This window comes from Quercus lobata, chromosome 8, assembly GCF_001633185.2.
Source record: "Quercus lobata isolate SW786 chromosome 8, ValleyOak3.0 Primary Assembly, whole genome shotgun sequence".
NCBI classification, from domain to species: Eukaryota; Viridiplantae; Streptophyta; class Magnoliopsida; order Fagales; family Fagaceae; genus Quercus; species Quercus lobata.
In genome coordinates, this window is record NC_044911.1 from 43,390,076 (window position 1) to 43,413,134 (window position 23,059).

General features: G+C 30.8%; 1 protein-coding gene across 1 annotated transcript; it reads right to left on the reverse strand.

The window, feature by feature from the left end:
- Positions 1-16,045: 16,045 nt before the first annotated feature.
- Positions 16,046-21,763, reverse strand: LOC115956090 (V-type proton ATPase subunit D). The gene is made up of 2 exons (XM_031074553.1): positions 21,559-21,763; positions 16,046-17,094 (listed from the first exon to the last, which is right to left on the reverse strand). Exon 2 carries the CDS (start codon positions 17,074-17,076, stop codon positions 16,291-16,293), a length of 786 nt encoding a protein of 261 aa, XP_030930413.1. The 5' UTR covers positions 17,077-17,094; positions 21,559-21,763; the 3' UTR covers positions 16,046-16,290.
- Between the last annotated feature and the right edge of the window lie 1,296 nt (positions 21,764-23,059).

A 23,059-nucleotide genomic window follows, 5' to 3' on the forward strand; every position in this document is an offset into this window, starting at 1 on the left:
GTCTCTTTTTAAAATCAGGTGTTATTTTATCTCCATATCTATCGTGTGTCTCTCCATTAATCCAGACTCTTGAGATGCTGCTATTATATGGAATTCTTATAGTCACCGATACTTTATCTCCAAATCTATCGTGTGTCTCTCCATTAACCTAAACTCTTGAGATGCCGCTATTATATGGAATTTTTATAGTCACCGATAGATTGCAACCTCCTCACCTCTCATTTTTTTTTTCTATAAATTTTCAATTGTTCTCTGTTTACAAATTGATCGGTATGGCCTTCAACTCAATAGTTTTTTGAGTGTTTTTTCCGTTCTTTTGGTCATGGCTCAAGTTCATCTACCAGAACTCAATCAAATGAGTGCAAGAGACAGATAACGACTCTAGAGCTTACAAACGAAACTAAAAGCAGATGAGAGGTGAACATTGGTAGCCCAGGTCCAAAGGGTATAAACTGAGCTATTTGTATTATTCTTATTCTTTTTTTTTTTTATTCCCATCTCATTATTAGGAAGAAAAAAAAATGTAGTTCAATTTTGAGATTTCATTATGAACGAGATTGAGTTTTCATGGTCTTAAAACTATTAATATATATATATATATATATTTTTTTATATATATATATATTTTTAAATTTATTTGAGTTGGGCATTTGATCATGTTTGTTATAAATTTTTTTATGGTTGCCCTTCTCTAGACTGTAGGAATGTTATTCTCAATATGTTTGCTACAATGTATGATAATTAACTTCAATGTGATGTTTTTATTTTGGTCTTTGTTTTATGGTAAGAGTGTTATTCATTTTCATCAAAGAGAAATTGCTATTGTTCTCTTTTTCCCGTCATCTTAAATGCTGAACTAAATTTCATTTTTATCTTTGTTTTGTTTGTCAATGATCAAGACTCGCAATCACTTGAGGCTTTTTAATATATTGAAGGTCATACTAATCAACTAGTAACCATTTTTTTCTTAGAACCTTTTGAAGGAAAGAGGAATAAATTTGTTGCTTTTCTTGGGTGGTGCTTGATAATTGGCTTTTTATGGTTCAATACACATCAGCTATATTAGATTTTCATTTTCTTATTGTAATACCAAAAAAAAAAAAAAAAAGATTTAAAAAGAGGGGTATTTAAGTAAATCTTTTTGTGGGGTCAATTTTTATAATTAATATTATTAAGGGAGTTTTTAGAAAATTAGGTTGAAACCCTAACTATGTATATAAGTTAATTAAGTTAGAGTATAACAATAGATATTTTTTAAGGAGGACTTCTGAGTTTGTTCAAGTAGAAAAAGATTGACTACACATTTGAAGTAAGAGATTAAGAAATCTCATATTTTGTCAAATCTATATTTTATATGAAATTATAATATTTTTATGTGGGTATTTTTGGCCAGTAGTAAAACTATCTAAATATCCAATAAGTTTTATGCTGTAAACGAAGAAGAAAGGATTTAGATTTATATCTTTGTTATTTTGGACACGAAGCAGCTGTTCCTATCTCAAAAATCAGACCTTTTCTAAGACTTTTATTGCGTTAACTGCGATAGAAATTGCAAATTTTTATGGGTGTAAATGCACTTTTAGTCCCTACATTTTGGTTTTTTTCCATTTTGGTCCCTACAATTTCATTTTACCACTTTTAGTCCCTAAACCAATTAATGCATGACATTTAAGTCCTTACCATTACCCAACTAACTGAAAAAGCTGACGTGGCTGACGACAAATTAAAATAATAATTAAAAAAAATCTATTTAGGCATTAAAAAATGCCACAACAGCATTTAAATTAAAAAAATTAATTTATTAATTTTAACTAAATAAAAAAAAATTACAAACAGAATTTTTTTAAGAAAATCACATGAATTGAGATTAAGAGTGCTTAAACTAGAACAATAATATATATTAAACCCAGATTTGCTTGTTCATCTTCGCTAATCAAATCAGGAATTTCAGTTTGGATTTTCGGCAAGGCGGAGTCAACGAGCTTGACTACGAAGGAGAGATTGAGAGAAGGGACTGAGAAATCTTCCTTGGGAGGGAGGTGAGTGTAGGTGGTGGCTTCGCTGCTGGGGGAGAGAACAATCGGCTCCGATGGGGACTTGAAGCGATTGGATTGGGTCTTGAACTTGTTAGGGTTTCGTAGCAATTGCTTTCTCTTAGAATTGGAATTGGAGGGCTTGCAAGGCTAAGGGTTGTGAGTTTTTGGGCGAGTGAGAGCATAGGGAGAGAATAAGCTTGTTGAAGAAATGGAAGCAGTCATTTTTAGTTTTGGTTCAAATGAAATGAAAGAAGCGGTAAAGAAAAGTATTGGGAGTTTTTTAACCCAAACCCAGATCTGCTCCAAACCCAAAAATGGCACCATTGGATCTGCTCCAAACCCAGATTTGCTCCTGATAAGAACATAAAAAAGGAAAAAAAATAAAATAAAATAAAAACACCATTCAAATCTTGGTAGGTGTTTGTGTACAAATTTTGGAATATTTTGGGTTTCTATTCTTTTGTTCTTGGGATTGAATATTCTAGGTTTGTTGTTCTTGTGTTGTTCTTGTGTGTTCATGATCAAGATGAATTTGGAATAGGAATTTGATAATTTGAATGTGAAATTTATGAGTTTATGGGGTTTATGAGTTTATGAGTTTCTAATCTTATTGTTGTTGTTCAAGGATCTAAGATCTCCATTCATATGATTTTTTGTTTTTAATTATGTTTGTAATTTTTTTTATTTAGTTAAAATTAATAAATTTTAATTTTAATTTAAATGCTGATATGGCATTTTTTAATGTCAAAATAGATTTTTTTTTTTTTATAATTATTATTTTAATGTGTCATCAGTTACGTCAACTTTTTCAGTTAGTTGGATGACGCTAAGAACTTAAATGTCACGTGTTAATTGATTTAAGAACTAAAAGTAATAAAATGAAAATATAGAAAAAAAAATCAAAATGTGAGGGCTAAAAATGCGTTTACATCATTTTAATGTTGTGTTAAGATTTGTTCCCATAGGTGTGAAGTTTTGCACAATTATTCTTTAAAGTACTGGACTTGATGATATACAGAAGCCTAATAGTCTTGGCATGCTTGGAGGTCTGACATAGACTCACATGCTTTTGAGAAAAAAGAAAGGTGTGGTGCATTTGTAAATGTAGTCTAGGCATGCTTGGAGGTCTGACATAGACTCACATGCTTTTGAAAAAAAAGAAAGGTGTGGTGTATTTGTAAATATGTCCTGCTGCTTTGATTTTTGTATCATATAGTACTTAGTTTGTCATCATCTAAGAAGAACTAATGCCGGCAAGAGAAAAAAAAAAAAAAAAAACAAAACAAAAAGAAAAAGAATGGTGCGGTGTATTTGTAAATGTCCTGGTGCTTTGATTCTTGTATCATATAGTACTTTGCTTGCCCTCATCTCAGGAGAACTAATGCCGGCAAGAGAAAAGAAAAAAAAGAAAAAAAAAAAACACCTATAGACCCGTAAAAGGAAAGGAAAAGAAAAAGAATGGTGCGGTGTATTTGTAAATGTCCTGGTGCTTTGATTCTTGTCTCATATAGTACTTTGTTTGCCCTCATCTCAGGAGAATTAATGCCGGCAAGAAATATATATATATACTAGTATTATGCCTGTGCGAGGCTTAATAAAAAAGTTATATATAAATTAAATTTATTTTATACTATAATATAATTTAATAACAAAAAATAGTAATTTTTAAAAATTATGGCAAGTTTTAAATTTTTAGAAGTTCTTTGTAGTAAAATTTTAATTTGTTTATATATATTGTAAGGACGCGATTCGTAACGAACCGTAGCGGTGTGGGGTTCACACGTAAAAATGCCCAAAACAATATCATTTGTAGAGCGTGGGTTTAAAAGGCTAGACCTTGATCGCCAGGCGGTGGGTTTTTCGTGGTATTCGTGCGTGTTTAGGTTATCTTCATCCATGGAGTCTTTCTCCTGGAGGTGGGCTGGGAGGCTCTGGTTTTTTGCCTTTTTCCCAGCCCCTTCTTTAGGTTACTTATTTTTCCTTTTATATTTGCCTGCGTTCATTGTCCTTCGTCCACGTATAGGGTCAACCTTTCCAAGATTGATACTTGTCCCATCAGCCCATACTCAAAGTCGTTGGGAGTGATTGTAAAAACCAAAGAATGCGGCTCTGTCAGGTTCAGAGCATTGAATGGAAGTAAGAGCAGCTTTCCCTGGATATTTTAGATCTTTCTTACAAGTTTCAGTCTTATACCGTTTTTACCCCTCTTTCAGGGGGGACTTTGGGTCTGCCGAGGACTGAACTGCCCTTGGCGGTATCCAAAGGCTATCTTGCCGATCTTGGGCCATAGCCCTCCTTGGCTTGGGCCTTCGGATTCTCCCCGGCGGTATCCATAGGCTATCTTGTCGAGCTTGGGCCATAACCCTCCTTGGCTTGGGCCTTTGGATTCTCCTCGAGTAGATGGGCCTGGCCCATAAATCGTTTGGGCCCCACATATATATATGGCACTAAAAATCTCTCTATTATACTTGCTAACATGTGGAGTAGTAGAAGTGTTAACCATAAATAAATTTCTAGCATATATAACCAAAAAAATATTCCATAAATTACAAAAATAAAGTATCTAGATTGCAATGTAAATGTAAATTTTTGTCATAAGTGAGAAAATAATTAGCATAATCAATTAAGAACACCAAATCAAAAAGTAATATCAATAATTAAGATGAATTGCATTATCTAAATTTTTTTAATAAAAATCATAGAATTTAAGTAATAATTGAACTATGTTAATAGAAAAAATAGAAACACAATAAAATAAAATAAAAAAGATAGCTCTTCTCACATAAATCTCCTAATTTCATATTGTAGATGAGTTCTATCCCAAATAGATTTGGTGATAAAATCTCTTGTATATATGACTGAACTAAATATTCCATAAATTACAAAAAAAATAAAATAAAAATAAGTATCTAGACCTTCTAGGGTACTACACTCAAAATAATTTCAAAAATAGATAAATAAAGGTACATAAAGAGATATATATATATATATATATTGTATTGCAATATAAATGTAAAAGTTTACATATGAATTACCCGTGTCTAGCCATTTTGATATTTCCCTTAGTGAGGAAATAATCTGCACAATCAATTAAAAACACCAAATTAAAAAAAAATATCAATAATTAAAATGACTTGCATTATCTAAAATACTTTATAAAAATAATAGAATTTAAACAATAATTGAATTACGTCAATAGAAAAATAGAAACACAATGAATAAAAAATAAAAAGAAGATAGCTATTATGAATAGAGATGAATAAATTAGAGTAAACAAATACATATAGAAGAAGAGATGAATAGAGAAAAAAAAATTGTATGGTTCTATGAGTTATTTTATATATATATGTCCATTAAAAAAAAAAAAAAACCATCAATATGTATCATAACAAAAGTTAAGAAAGTCCCCAGAACCATATTCGAGCACAACAAATTACAACAAATTAAATTATAAACAAACATTATTGTAGCTTTTAGATTGAGGAAGATAGAAATTTACCTTGTAAATAAGGAAAAAACTGAAGAGAGGGATAGACTGCAGCATGTCGTGTATATAGAATGAAAGTTTGAAATTGATATCATTCCCTTGTAGCAATCAAGGATGTCAATACCGTACCGGAGGCCGTACCGGTTTGGCTACCGGTACGATATATTTCGGATACCGGTCAATACCGGTGTACCGTTTCGGGTTTACCGCTATTTTTTATATTTATAAATATATATATATATATATATGTATGTATGTATGTGTTTGTGTGTGTATATATATATATATATATATTATAATAAATATAAAAGTTTACCATAAAACATTTCCTCAATTCAAAACTAATTATTCATGGTTTTAAACTTTAGTATCAATTAAAAGGGAAAAAAAATAAAAAAAATAAAATAGAAAGCTTAAAGGTTACCATTGCATACTAAAAAAACAAATAATATTAATAAGTTAATGCAAATAAGTTACCATTCTTTCCTAACAAAAATTCAAAAAAAAAAAAAAAAAAATTTCTGTACCGGCCGGTACGCCCGGTATTGGCCGGTACGGCCGGTATTTTTACCGGTACGAAACGTAGGGGTTAACCGTACCGGATCACCGGCCGGTACGGTATATTCCGGTTGTACCGGCCGGTACGGTACGGTATCAACAACACTGGTAGCAATGGAATTGATTTACGTATCATGATATCAAAATCCAATAATTGATCTACTTTAAATAGTGCTATATTCACATGTACTTGTAAGAGAAGTAGAGTTCCAGTTAAACTTTATTATATAAAATTCCATTAGGAAGATGATATTTGATTATATTTAATTATTTAATTATATTTTTCTTTTTTAATTGTGTTTATCTAAATATTTATAAATAAATAAATAAATAAAAAGAGAAAAGAAGAATAACAAATTGAGAAATCGTAGAAATAAAAAAAAGGGAAAAAAAGAAGAATAAATTTTATTTTATTTTTAAAAAAAAGAAGAAGACAAACCGTAGAAATAAAAAATTAGGGAAAACAAAGAAGATTTTTTTTTTTAAATGGATGAGACGAAGTTAAGTTGATATTAAATTATTAAGTTTTTGTGTCTATCAAACTTTATCCAAAGAAGTGATTTCAAATTAAAATTTTTTATCAACTTAGAAATCATAGGAAAAAAAAGAAGATAAGAACAAAATTTTGGAGTGGCTCAAGTAGAATAAAGAATTCGATCCTATCTAATTGTGTTATGAGTAATGATTATCACATATTAATTAGCATACAACTAAATTTTGGATATGATACATATGTACAAAGTGTACACATTGTTAAGTGTATAACAATTTGTTTTTTCCGCACTATATGGTATACTTTTTCTCGTTCTGTAGAAAATGTTTAGCATATTTAAATCACATTATGAATGTATAACAATACTTTTTCTCATATCTCGTTTCGTATGTTTGTTTCTCAGCCCAACTTTTTTACGTGAAGCAATATATATATTTTTTTTTGCAGTATTTTTTTTTAGAGATAAAAATGAATTAGAGTCATGATTTTTTGAATTAAAGATAAGAATGAATTAGAGTCCTGATTAATCTAATATTAATCTGCAGTTTTTTTTAGACCTGGTAGTATGCTATTCCTTTTTGGTTATTTAAAAATCTGAAAATTTAATAAAATTTTTGCAATTTGCATTTTTTTAAGATATGAATTAGAGTCCTGGTAGTATAATATGATATGATTTTTATCTCTCTTTTTTATTTGAATTCTATCCTTAGGTAATTATATTCTATTGATTTTAGGATTTATTGATAACATTTTAGATAGACACAACTATTGATTTATCATATTTATCCAAAAAATTTGTATATATCTATTCTTAAAATCTAAAAATTTATTAAAATTTCTGCAATTTGATGAAGGCACGTGGCGCAATTACGACGTCTAAGCCCAACTTTTATTATATATAATATAATATAATATGATATATAAGAAACAAAAATATTATGACTATGTGAGTTTGGTGTTAAAAACTGGCTTGGAGGTCTGACATAGACTCAAATGCTTTTGAAAAAAAAGAAAGGTGTGGTGTATTTGTAAATATGTCCTGCTGCTTTGATTCTTGTATCATATAGTACTTAGTTTGTCATCATCTAAGAAGAACTAATGCCGGCAAGGTAAAAAAAAAAAAAAAAAAAAAAAAACCTATAGACCCGTAAAAGGAAAAGAAAAGAAAAAGAATGGTGCGGTGTATTTGTAAATGTCCTGGTGCTTTGATTCTTGTATCATATAGTACTTTGCTTGTCCTCATCTCAGGAGAACTAATGCCGGCAAGAAATATATATATATATATATATATATATATATATATATATATATATATGGTGTGGTGTATTAAAGAAACAAAAATATTATGACTGTGAGTTTGGTGTTAAAAACTGGAGATTATTGGTAGGGTTAGTGAGGAGGCAGAATTTATATAGATAAATTAAAGATAGCTCTAAATTATATAAGGTGGATCTTTTTAGCAGTTTTTCTCCTTACTAGGTACTGTTACAAATTTTTCTTAAATTATTTGATTATTGAGTAAATGGTAACTGCAAAATGGTTTTGGATGATGTCTAAAGATTTTAAAAGAAGTGTTAGGGAGAAGTTTCTTTTAGTATGGCTTTTGGAGATAAGTAACCTCATCCTAATTGAGTTTTATTTTGCTTATATTAATATATTTTTAACTACTGAAAATTGTTTATAATTGTTAGAATTTTTATTTCTATAGTATCACTAATTTCAAGTAAAGGATTATTATAAATATATTTTAATACTGAGTATATGATTTTTATATACATGCTTGAATAAGATATATTTTTGTTAGAAATTATGATTTCATATATATGATTATGGACAATCTGACTATGAATTGGTTTTGATACCCAGCCAATGGGGTTATTCATTAATACTCAGATACTCAAACCAATGAGATTATTCATTGGTACTTTGATATCCAACCAATGGGGGTTATTCATTGGTATTTTAATACTCAAACCAATGAGGGTTATTCATTGGTACTCTGATACCCGGCTAATGGGAGTTATTCATTAGTACTTTGATGCCCAATCACGGGGATATAGCGTGACCATAGTCATAAGATTGTTAAGAATATGAATTACGTTTGAATATTTGAACTATTTTGAGTTCTTAAAACTATATATGTGATTTTGGAAATGTTTGAGTATTTAAACTATTTTTAGTCACCAAAACTACTTATGTGTTTTTGAAACCTATTGTAAGTTATAGCTTTTGATAACTGAATATTTTCTAAACCATCTAAAACTGCTTTTGATGTTGTGTTGTGAGTAGGAAAAGAAGCTTAGTGATTTTGGGATTTGATGGTCTTTTAATAGTTTTATATTTATTGGCCAATTGGCATTATGTACATAAGGTTTGGATTTTGTTCCTATTAAATTATTAGAGATCTATTCATAAAGAAATTGTTGAGGTATTTTTTAGGATAAATTTTAGTTGCTATGAAGGTCTTGCACACTTGTAGGACGCTTACTTTATAAGCATGCGGCGGTTGTCATGTGCCTCTCTTTATAGTTGGGTTTGGGGCGTGACAATTTTAATTGTATTAGAGCTTAGATTATGATCTTGTAGACTTTATGCTAGATTTTGATTTAGAATGAAATATGCGCCCTAGGCATTACAATTCTAGTTATTGTTTATGAAGGTTATTAGGTCATAGATAGTGTTCTTTTGATGACTTGATGAGAAGTGTAAGTGAGGTTCCATCATATGATGATTTGTTAGGTCATATTTGAAGGATTTGACATTTATGTCTATGTGGTTATGTGTACGTGACTTATATATACAAAAGGGAGGATTTTAATTGATATACTTCTATGTTCTTATACTAGTATTAAGTGGGTGTGTTTTATTCTTGAAATTTTGTAATTGATCAAATTGGTTATTAAAACTTCTTCTTCTTATTAAAAAGGAAAAGAGAGTGAGAAAAGAATAAGCAAAGGAAATCTTCCTGTTGTTTTATGACTAATCTTTTGAAAACTCATTTGATAATTTTGCTTAATATAGTCGACCTACCTAAGGTTAGTTTGATCTATAGGAGATTCTCATAGGTTTAATTATTGAATGATAGTTTACTATATGCCCTATTTAGAATTTGGAGTGCTTTTAAGGAATTGGAAATTGCAGAACTTTATATAGGGGTTAAGGTTTGATGTTAGAGCTATGATTCCTTGATTTTAGTTTATAGGGAGGAAGGAAATTAATAGAAAGTTCGTAGTGTGAAGGAAAATTAATTTGTGGTTATTGTAGTTCACATTATATTATATGTTATTATATAAATTCTGAGGGTGTTTAAAGAATTCAGTAATATATGGACTTCCTTGGATTCTAATGTTAAGGACCAACCTTCTTTTGGATAATTGTTCTTGTTAGGGTTGACCTACATGGATTACCATAGCCTAATTTATGTGTGAGGTAGTCCCTAAATGTTTTTGAGACATGTTCTGTTACTTAGAAGTTTGAGGTCCTCAATTTTTTTCTATGGACTTGGAGGATTGTTTAATATCCTGGGGAAATAAGTTTTGATGCCAGAAATGTAATTCTTTGAATTTAACTGATAAGAGTTAATGGATTGGCTCAATAGAAAATGAGGTGGATAGAACACAAGTACGTGGTAGTATTGAATTGGACTAGTGATCCATATTTTTTATTGGATATTGAAGGAGTTGGGATGGCAAGAGAGTTTATTTTGAAAGACTATTACAAGTTGAATTATAGTTCATTGTGTTACCTTTGTTTTATGTTGACAAGTTTTTAATAATATAAAGTTGCATTGTATTCTTAGTTCTAGTCTGCTGGGACAATATTATCTGCAAGTTAAAGAAAAAAACAAAAAGGGGGTTTGAGGTACTTCATGGACTATTCCCTTCTAGCCGATGTATACTTAGAGACTTGATTTCATAATAGGCAATGTAATTATAAGGAACCCATCTCTTCAATGAGTTCCAGCCCAAGTATCATCTAGAGGTTAAAGGTGAATAAATGTTGCTTATTTGTGAAGATAATTTATGATTAAGATGGATGTTCTATGAAAAACCCTTATATCAATGCTCAATAGATTATTTATGGAGACTTTGGAATTTCTATTTTACAAAACTCAAGGAGGAAAAGATATACACACATTGTAAATGAGTTTTGAACTTATGAAAGACTGGAACATTGGATGCACTACTTAATTTTGAGGTATGGAATTAAATGGATGCTAGCATTCAATGGTCTATGGTGAATCTCACAATTGTGGATTTCCCTTGTTGCAATTTTTGGTGACTAATTAGGCCTTGAAATTTTGTTGAAATTAATAATTGATGGAAAATCAGTTATTGGGGTTGATCTAAACGAATGGACCTTGGAACTTTTATTCATATTGAAAGGAAATTAGAGAAGCATTTAGACTAGAGATATGTGTATCTAAAAAAAGAAGAAGAAGAAGAAGAAGAAGAATCTTATTATTATTATTATTATCATCTTATATTTTTCATAATCTGGTAGTTCTTAAACTATGGGAAATTGAGTAAGAGATTTTACAGTGATATTGTATTTATGTAGCGGAAGCATCATGGCTTCATTTACTTTGGATTTTTTTTTTTCCAAATTTTGAGAAAGGAAAAGTCTATGCATATGTTGTGAAATAGTTTTGAACTTATATTTAAGTGGAAGTAATATAAAACTCAATGGGATATCAAAGCATAATGATTTACGGTAGACTTTGATTGTGGTTTTCTTTTATCACAACCTTGGAGGCTCCTTCACCATTTATAGTTATTGGAGATTACTTATTGAAGAACTATCGTTTTATTGGGTTTAGTTGAACATGTAGGTATTGGAATTTATTTATATTCACTATGGAAGTAAATTATAGTGCAATTTGGGTCGAGTGATAGGCATAAAAAAAAGGAATTCTTCATAGTTTAATTGCTCTTATTGTGGTGATGGGAGATAAATTTGTATAGACCAATACAATTGTAGCTTTATAATAGCATAGCGGAAGTGTGATAAATTGGTTCTATTATTGAGGGAGTTTTTAGAAAATTAGGTTGAAATCTAACTATATATATATAAGCTAATTAAGTTCGAGTATAACAATAAATATTTTTTAAGGAGGATTTCTGAGTTTGTTCAAGTAAAAAAAGATGAACAAAGTTTCTCTCCAAATTAGTTTGGAGAGAAACTCTACAAACTCCTCATATATCTCTATATTGAGTGTGAATTTTGAAAATCTAACCGTTAATTTGCATGTTCTTATTATATTTTTCATACATGTAAAATTTTAAGAAGATCAAAGATCAATTGCTATCTTATCAAACAAACGTTAAAATTTCAAATTTTTATGATGTAAAATTGTGTATAAAAAATAAGTTTATTGATCAAATAATAAATAATATCCAATTTAAACAAAATTTGATATGCATGTTAAGAACATAAAATTTAACAATTAAATTTTCAAAATTTACACTAAAAAAATATATATAAAAAATTTGAAAAGTTTTTCTGCAAAGCAATTTGAAAAGAATCTTTATTTAAAAAAGATGACCGAAGCAATTGAAGTAAGAGAAGAAATCTCATATTTTGTCAAATCTATATTTTATATAAAATTATAATATTTTTATGTGGGTATTTTTTGCAAATTTTTATGTTGTGTTAAGATTTGTTCGCGTAGGTGTGAAGTTTTTGCACAATTTTTCTTTAAAGAATAGTGACCTAAGTACTAGACTTGATGATATACATAAGCCTAGTAGTCTAGGCATGCAGGGAGGTCTGACATAGACTCACAGGCCTTTGTAAAAAAAAAGAAAAGAAAAAGAATGGTGTGGTGTATTCATAATTGTCCTGGTGCTTTGATTTTTGTATCATAAATGCCTTTGATTTTTGTATTCATAAATGCCCTGGTGCTTAGTTTGTCCTCGTCTCAGGAGAACTAATGCCGGAAAAAAAAAAAAAAAAAAAAAACAAACAAACAAACGTATAGACCTTGTATGGCTATAAGCATGGTTATCAAAATGTGAATCATATTACGATTCGATTCTTAATTTTTTTGTATTGTGTATCGTATCGTATCGTGTATCGTAAGATATATAAATATTTAATAAAATTTATAAAAAATTATAAATATATATAAAGGATATATTCATTATAAATTTTGAATATATTTAACTAATTACTAATTTATTCATCACTTATGTAATAATATTTAACAAGCTAACTAAATAAATTAAACTAGCATGTGTTCATAACATACACATTCAAATTACTTAAATTCAAAAGTGGCAATATATTACAAATGACCCAAAAATAATAATTTATTTTCATTGTATTCATCAAATTGTCTAATCAACCCCATCTAAGTAAACACTATCATCATGTTTATAATTTTGCAAATTTATTTCTTCATTAAAATTTTCTTTATTGTCATTCGTCATTAACATTTACTATCTCTTCTTCTTTTTTTTTAATAATTTTTTATAAATTTTTTTTTGGCATTCTAGTTTCTTGGACTTATAACAATAACAATAAAAACAAAAACAAAAAATTTTTTTTTTTTAAATATTAAAGTGAAAGGTAAGTGTGTACTGTATAGTCCAATTGTAAGAGAGGGGAAAAAAAACTTATGAATATGTTATTTTAGTAGGCTACATTAAGTAAACTAATAATAATTTTGTGTTCAAAACAAGTCTAACAACTTGTTAGATTCAAATAAGAGTACAAATTTTAACAAAAAATCTCATTTTAAAGCATTTGTCTATGTATCGTAGAATACGTACGATTTTACGATACGATACGATTCATATGATACGCATACTGTATTGTACGATTCAAGAACACTTACGATACGCCGATAAAACACGAAACTTTTTACACATGATACGATACGTATCGTATATTGTATGATACTGACAACTATAGCTATAAGTATAGTGTGTTCTATAGGTTTTATTCCTAGGGAACTTCTTGCGGCAGAAAGTAAAGAAACAAAAATATTATCACTATGTGAGTTTGGTGTAAGAAACAGGAGATTATTGTTAGGGTTAGTGGGGAGATAAAATTTATATAGATAAATTAATGATAGTTCTGAAATATATAAGATGAATATTTTAGCAGTTTCTCTTCTAATTGGGTTTCGTTACAAATTTTTCTTAAATTATTTGATTATTGAGTAAATGGTATTTATAAAACTGTTTTAGGTGATGTCTAAAGACTTTAGAAGAAGTGTTAGAGAGAAGTTCTTTTTATGTCTTTTGGAAGTAAGTAACCTTATTCTAATTGAGTTTTATTTTGCTTATATTAATGTATTTTCAGCTACTAAAAATTGTTTATAATTGTTAGAATTTTCATTTCTATAGTATTATTGATTTCAAGTAAAGGATTATTACAAATATATTTTAATACTGAATATATTTTCATTTCTATAGTATCACTTGGTACCATATGCTTTCTACACCAATTGTTTTCAAGTTCAATCAGATTATATAACTATTCTCTAGTTGTTATGTAAAAGTATTTATAGAGGAAGATAAGAGATAATCATAACTTTAAATTGCAAGGCAACTGTCATTTAATTAAGTCTACTTGACCATGTATCTTCACAATTAAATTCTACTTCTCTAATATCGTGTACATATACATAAAAACTATTGAGTGGCTACATTATATCGCTCTTTATATTATTCATTATTCTCAAGTTCTTTATGTTCATTACTAGGACCTTTAGGTTCTGTTCCAAGCCTAGAAATGAGATTCATATAAAGTCAAAATAGCATAGAAAGATCACTAATGCCATAATATGTCAATTACATGTGCTATCAATGAAATATGATTAAAAGATCTATTGATTGAATTGCAAACCATTGAAAGAAGTCTCAAAATAGCTATACAGATTAAACAACATGGCTGGAAAGGATAGAATGTGAACATGGATCCCTTCCAAAAGATCAAATATAAACTGCAATCCAATTCAAAATAGGTTTACGTATTTTTATGCATGAACTGTCCAATTTTACATTATGTCTATAGCAATTGAAGTTGAAGCTACTTAAATCATGGAATTCCAACAAGGATACTTAAATATTGAATCACATAAAATGAGATATGCACAGCCATGGCAAACAATTCCATGGAAGCATTACTTAAACAAAACTGATATTAGAATCAGTTTTGGACTTGGGCTGAATATCAACTTGGCTCATTTTCTTTAGGTTTATCTCATAAGAATTCCCTCTATCTCTCTGCAAATTTCTGGTCGAAATAGGCAGCAAAGGAATCATTTTGGTGGCTGAAACAACATAGTTCCATGACAAAGTAGGAGGTGGAAATAAGGTAGCATGATGTGGCAAAGACAAGAGGGAGGTGGAGTGAACTAGGGCAGGTTATTGCATGAGAAAAGCAGAACTTGGCAGGAAGAATAGGACTTAATTGCAAATTAGTCCCCAAGTTACTGCTTAATTGAACCAAGTCCTTATTCATTAAATTTTATGCAATAGCACCCTTATTTGCCTTCCACATAAATTATGTGTCCTCTTTTATTTCTAAATTTCCATTTACTTAAAATACTACTTGATTATCATTAATGAAATGATATAGACATTCTTAATCATTAGTGTTGAAGGTGCAAGGTGCGGGATATTACAATACCCAAGTCACCTAATTAAGAGTGAAAAAATTGGTTCACATCCCATACTCCTTATGGACCATATCTGATAGGTTTTTTGTACCCAAAAAAGAAGAAAGAGCATCTATGATTTGATCTTATTTCATCCTGTTGTTATTCTTACTACTATATATATATATATATATATATTATTATTATTATTATTATTATCATACAAAATAAATTTTGTGTATCTAAAGCAATAACCATGACTTAGAGGAAAATACTTTTTAATGGTAATTTTATATCAGAATTGGCCGAAAAAACCTAAATTGAATAAATTCAAGATTTAGTGGACTCAATTAAACAAAAATATAGTTAGAAAACTAAAATGAATTTCAATCAAACTTAGACCGAGCAATTTACATTTTAGCTTTTATTTAATTTATTTTTGCTCATGTATAAGGTAGCTGGGAAACTAAATGCAGTTGTGATTTTTTGTTGTCACTTTAGATTTATTGTTTTATAGTTAAACATTGCATACAAATGTAAAATATTATGGTATATCTACAATAACTCATTATAAATTGGGTAATAGAGCAATCGAACTAGATAGTTGAGTTATAGAGAGACAGAAAAGACGTGGCAAACTAGCTTCGATGAGAGTTGGGAAGTGCTGAGGTTTGGGATCTGGTGGAATATTTAAGAACAACTTCAGACCAGAAGTTTTAAAATCAACAGCGACACCAATAAACTAAAAAACCAACCAATCTGGTGTCTTCCGACATTGCTAGAGCCTAGCGCTCCTCCGTATGTTATTTAGGTCATACCTATTTAAATCTACCAGCTAGTACAATCAATAATGACACCAAGAATGCAAAAAATGAGAACTGATCCACTAAGCTTTTTTCAGCTAATCAACTCCAGTCAACAAATATTTCATAACTCAAGTATAAAAAGTCAATTCATAAATACACTAGACAGGATAAAAAAACATTAAAAGTTTTATTCAGAACACAACACTGTTATTCTAAATAGTAATCTGAATTTTCCGCAGCAAAACAAGAAGCACAGATGAAGCAACGCATCTCTAAAGAGAACATATAAACAAATCCCCAAATCAGAAAATGATGTCCTCATCCTTCCCGGCAGCTGCAGATAACATGTTGTGAGCTGCATTCATTGATATCCCTCTCTGCAAAGACATCTTCTCTGCAACCTGATCCTCAGCAAACCCCTTGGCAGACGCACGCTGTTTCTCAATTGCCTTCTTCTTATAACCCTGTATCTTCTTTAACCTGAAGAAATCCTCCCTTTCCAACTCATCCAACTCCCCTTTAATGTAAGTTATGGTGTTCTCTATCCTTGGCTTCACAACATTCTCTAGAGCATTAACTCTACGATTAGTGGTCTTGATTGCCTCATCAAGTGTTAAGAATGATGTCTGCAGTGAGGCAAGCTCAACAAGAACCTCAATTGTCTTCACATAAGCAGCCCGACAAATCTGAACCTGCTGTCCACCTCTAGCCAATCCAGTTAGGTCATTCTTGGTCTCACCCTCAGTAAAGTACTCAAACTTTGGGAGCTTCACACCAGCAATATTTTCTTGCTTTGATCGAACTTTAAGAGATGCATTTTGGACATTCTCAAGGACAATGTGCTTGATGTTCTCTCCAGCAACATATTTGGCTTCAGTTAGTGCAAATGAGGAGGTCTTCATGACCTCTCCCATTGATTCTTTTGTGGAGACAATCTTTTTAAGAATCTGTCGGAACTGCATAGTTAAAGCATCACTCTTCTTCTTGAGAAGAGCATGACCTCTTGTAGCACCAACAAGGCGAGCTTTCATGGCCCCAAGCATTGTTACAGTGGGAACTACATTCAAGCGCTGGCTTTGGCCGGACATCTTTCCAAATATCTATGCCTAAGATATAAACAGAATAAACATTCAAAGACAATAAAATTGATGAGTGCATCGAGGAATAGAAAGATATGCAAGGAAAATAAAAATAAAATTTCACAACTCTTACAGTTTATTATAGTGATAACATTAATGCTAATCAAAAGAGATTCGATTTCTATTCATTCAAAAGGAAGCTGCCAAAAATAAGAACTAGAATCAATGTCTATGCTAAAGTGTTACAGAACCCAATTTCAACAACAGATGTATTTGCAAAGCAGGAATTCAATATCACATAATTTGCAAGATGAGTAATGCCAGTTTCCAAAGAATGAGAGAGAATAATTTGATGAAGCAGCAGTAACATTATTCATGACACAGTTGACAAAACCACCATAGCATGTTTGGATGAGCTTATTTTCATTGGCTTATTTGTTTTAAAAATAAGTGTAAAGTACAGGTTTGTACCTAGAAAAAGTAAGGCCCTAAAAAGCTGTATATAAGTTGATGGTGAAAATATGCAAGCATTTTAAGCTAAAACAGACCCTTGTAAAAATATTTTCAATATAAACTGCACAGATACAACAGATGATCAACTAAATTTAGATTCTTGAACATACAATACAAGTATGTACATTACAATCACTAGCACAGACATCAATTGGCTGAGAATCCAATATAAACACAAATTCACAGCATCAGATGCCAACATCAAACTCATTACAAAGAACCCACAATTAACAAATTCCATAAACATACAATCCACTCTGCGAACTGAACTAAAGAACACAATCTCAAGCATAGACTATCTTAAACCAATCAAATCCATACAAAACCAATAACCCACTAATAATTAATCTAATTGAGTAGGAAGTGATCTTAAATTAAAGATTAAGTGCTAAATTACAAAAGACAGTAATCTAAATGATTGAAATGGGTATCTCAATTTATTGTCCAGTTTTTCTATTTTAAAAAATCTCAATTGACTCATTGCTCAAAAAGACAAGAAAAGAAAAGAAAACAGTACAAAAATTATAAATCTCTATTTTCCATCATTATTTTGATAAGTAATAAGATTATATAAATCCCAAAAAAAAAAAAAAAAAAAAGAGTCACCCAAGTATATAGGAAATATACTAGAGTAAGCAATCAATTACAAAAAAATTGCATAAATCTAATAAATCAACAGTAGAAAATAAAGAAGGGTTCCTCTTGGCTGACAGCCAATCCAATAAGGTTCTTAAAAAGAACAACTTAAGATCAGGCATATAACTTTCGGTGTCTTCAAAACTCCTGCTTTCCTTTCCCTCCAGATGCACCACACAAGCAATGGGGGATATAGAAAACACACCAAACGCAAATAAAATCAAAGTATTGTTAACCATAATATCCAAAACTTGGTTTTCTTTCTCTATTTCCCAGCCCTTTCTTGGCAACCAAACAGGAAGAAGTGACTAATGGTAGACGAGAGCTCAACTTAGGTAAATTGGGGGTTGCTGTGAAGTACAGAGGCAATGAGCTTCAATCATTAGGTTTTGATGAAGATGGACTTGGGTGGGGGGACCTTCTAAAGTTCCTTCTGCATTATCTCTATATCCAATTCCACTTCTTACTCTACTCTGTGTGTTTGGTTTGGCTTTTTTTCTTTTTTTCATTTCAGCATATTTTCTCATGTACAGCATTTTAAACCTCACCTTTTTTTTAATGACATGGAACCTCACCAAGGCAGGGTCCTTTAGACCCACCCCTAAGGAGTAAATCACGGATACACGACCCCACCTACCAAAAAAAAACAACGCTTTTTTTCTAGAATGACAATACTTTTGCCCACTTGAGAAAACAAGAAAATCCAAACCAACACATACCAGCAGCATAGAGTACTACAAAATTTCCTATATAAACTATAAAGAAATCGGAAGCCATAAGTTACAAAACTTAAAGACCATACAACAGAATTCAGATAATGTACTCACAATTAATTGAGTATTAAACTTATGGAGGAATACACTCAAGATAATTCACTCAAGAGAAGAATCATTTATGGAGGAAATTGGTGGGAGAAAAATATGGAGTGTTCGTGGGGAAATAGTCTTCACAGCCTGTTCAGCACTCAAATGGTTTGGAATTTGGAAGGCAATTAGATTCCTGTCTCCCTATCCACACACCAAGCACCATACCAAACCCTTATACTTCTATCATCCTTTTTTTTAATATAAATATAATATTATCCATAGTAACTTTGATAATTCTTTTTTCTTTTTTTTGGATAGGGGAGAGGGGAGGTGAGTCAAACCCATGACGTAGGAAAAAACATTATACTTCTACCCTCTATAAAGTGTTGGTATGATGCTTGGTGCGCAGAAAAGGACCTAGCAACTTTATTTCTTGGGCTATTTCAGTTAGTTGTTAATAAAGATGCTATAATCTTGGATTACACAAATAATGGAAGAGTTCCCTGGTATCCTATGTGTTAATGGAGGATAAGGTTCTTTGGCGACTTAATACAAAATGGGTGTTTCAATGTTAGATCTTATGATGAGGTGTTGGTGCTGCCTACACGGACTTTTGTTGGAAGGCTGTTTTGGAGGGCAAAAATCCTACAAAGGTAGGTTTTTTTTTGTTGTTTTGCGTGTATTGCATCATAGGGGAAAATTCTTACAATATACAATCTTATCAGAAGAGGTATGGGTGTTGGCAAACATGTGGTTTTGTGTAAAACTACTGAAGAAAATGTGGATCATTTGCTATTGCATTTTTTTTTTTTTTGATAGGTAATAAGAATTTTATTGATAAGAAAAGTACACTGCACTTGAATCAAACTATTGCATTGTCCAGTAGCATCAGAATTATGTTTTTAATTTTTTTAGCTTTTTGAAGAGATGGGTGATGCTGAAGACAGTGAAGAATTGCTTCATTGTTTAATTATCAAAAAAAAAAAAAAGAATTGCTTCATTGTTGGCAGCAAAGTTCCCAAGACCTTCAAAAACAGAGTTTGGAATGATGCACCTTCATGTTTAACGTTCATGTATGGAGGAAGAGTAACAGTACATTTGAAGATTTGGAACTATACATGGCGAGATTCAAATTTCATTAGTCTTTGTTCTATTGGCAATCCTCGGAATTGAAATATCTTACTATATTTTCCAATTGAAATGAAATATTATTACTGAAATTTCATTGTACATCTACATACAGCTTTAGCAGATAGCATTTTAAAGCTCCAATTAAACAAACCTAACATCAAAGAAATTCATCATCCGAAGAGGATGGCATCCTCTAGTTTGATATAAGTTCTCATTCTTTTAATTTTGGGGAGGGAAGGGGGAGGTAGGTCAAACGACATGGAGACTGGGGAAGGGGTAGGTGCCAATCAGGGTAGAAGCCAGTTACCTTGCTCTAAGTTGTATATAGCATTCAGCACCTACATATTGCACTGCTTTTTACACAAAGTTTACTTAACTCTTGATCCCCTACAAGAACCCTAGACAACCCCGACCTGGACTATTTTTTGGGTTAGTAATTCATCCATAATTCAACTTTAGTACACCCTTCATTTTAAATCCTACAACTTCTATTTGAGAAATATGTACAGTATGTGTTTGGCTATCTATCATCTTGGGGGGTGGACTCATATTTCCAAGCAAAAAAGCCTAATTAAGTGAGAAAAGTACTTTAAAATGTTAGCTAATCCATCTACTAGATTTCTCGTTATTTGGGTAACCACATATACATCAGTTTAATAACTTAAATTTTATAAATACTTCTTCCTTCTTCTTCTTCTTCTTTTTTGTTTTAAACTAGTTAATCGCTCCCCTAGTTTGAGCCGCACCAGAACTACAGAAAATGAAATCCAATTCAAAACTTCTTTCATTTGACTGTAGTGTTCCACTTTTTTTCTATTTCACAAAATTTTTTGAGCAAACAGAGGTGAGGATCATTTTTCTCCTTAATTGAACTTCAGGAAATAAAACATAAAAAATAAAAAGCTAAATCATGCTCAACTTAAATGATCCCATTTGAGACAATTCAATTAGTAACTGAAAGAATTTGGATCTAAGGCATCATCATCACCAATAAGAGTTAAAACAGAGTTCCATCAAATCAGAAATATATCTTAAATTAACACATAAAGAAACAAAAATAAGTATTTTTTGTTCATACACAGATCTTAGCAATACATGCACAAGTGATGTGTAATAAATTGATAATTTCTAAATGTGCACAAGTAAGTATCATCATCAACAAACTACTTGTACAGTTGCAATTTTACATAAGCTAAACTATGTTAAGGTTTCTGTATTTGTTTGTTTTTTTCAATGGAATGAAAAGCAAAAATATATATCGGAATTGATAAACGGAAAATAAAAAGCAGTGATGCCCAGTCCCTTTTTTTTGGGGGGTTTTCCCAATTCCAAAAGAGAAAGAATTAATAGAGAAAGTAATTGAGTTTGATCAAAGCATAGAAGCGCATTTTAGAGAGAGAGAGACCTGTGCAGTGAATGGGTTGAGGGTGTGAGCGGAGCGGAGAGTCGCCACCGGTTGAGATTTGAGTTGGCTGATGATTTTGATCTCACCTTCTTCACGCACTCGCACTGCAAGACTCGTTTCTTGCTGTCTTTTTGGTTGGGCCTATTTGTGAACCTTCCTCTTCAGTTTATTAACCTGCCTTTTTCTTTTTTTTTTGGGTAATATGTATAACTATCCTGAGTTTGGGCGAGGGATAAGAGACGAGAGTGAGTCGGAGAATGAGTAACGTCCGTTAAAGGACTACGTTAGTTAGTTTAAAAAAAGTTTTAAATCTCATTGATATTAGCCCAAATTTTAAAAGTAGTTTACGTATTTTACCCTTTTGTTTTTACAATATATTTTAACCCCATCAAAAAAAAGAAGAAGAAGAAAATTACTGAAATTTGTTTAGAAAAATTAGTTTCATTTATTCGTAATTAACTTATTATACAATAAGAAGAAAAAAAAAAAAGATAAGATAAGCATTGTTTGAGTCACTAAAACTTCCTTTCTTTTATTTAAGAAAAGAAAAAAGGAAAGGGCTGAGTAAATTTTATGCCTTTAGTTTGGGATGGGAACTTATGGTAACGTTATGGTAGAAAGGGATGAGATTTTTTTTCAAAATAATATCTATTCTCAAACAATTTCGTTAGTTAGCAACGTTTTCAAACTATTTAGGAAACTAACATCTCGAGTCTGAAAGACTCGAATTCACTGTAACAACTCAAGTCTATTAAACTCGATTTCTATGTGGAACTCGAGTTCCAATTCCTGTGGCTCTTTTCTCTTCCAGTTCTTTCTGTTCTTCCTTCTTTTTTCTTTCTTAAGACCCAAATCAAAATTTTAGAAAATACCCAAAACTCAAAGGCTCTGATTTCTGCAAATCTGGTTTAGAGAGAGAGTGAGAATATGATTTTCTTTCTTAAAACCCAAATCGAAATTCAAAAAATACCCAAAGGCTAGGGTTTCTGCAAATTTGGTTTAGAGAGAGAGAATCTGAACCATTGTTGGTGTGTTACTGCGTTTTCTGGGTTGCATTGCTGTGTTTTTGTTGTGGGCATTGCTACGTTTTATAGGTTGAGTTGTTGCGTTCTTATTGTGGATCTACTTTAGAGAACTCGAGTCTTAAGGACTCGTGTTCCTTGGAACTCGACTCTATCATATTCAATTTGCTTTAGTGAATTCGACTCTTTCAAACTCGAGTTGTTAGTTTTCCAAATAGTTTGGAAACATTTTTAACTAATGAAATAGTTTGGAAACATTTCTAACTAACAAAATAATTTGAAAATAGGTGTTATTTTGAAGAAAAAAAATCCGAAAGGAATGAGTAAATTAATTAAACTAAAAGTCCTTTCTTTGTAAATATGAAAGTGGGCTAACATAATGGAATCAACAAAGAAGGAGGGTGATGGGAATGAATAAACAAATAATATTTAATTGAATTAGAGATGTAGTATTGAAGTTGAATTGATGTAGGTGCACG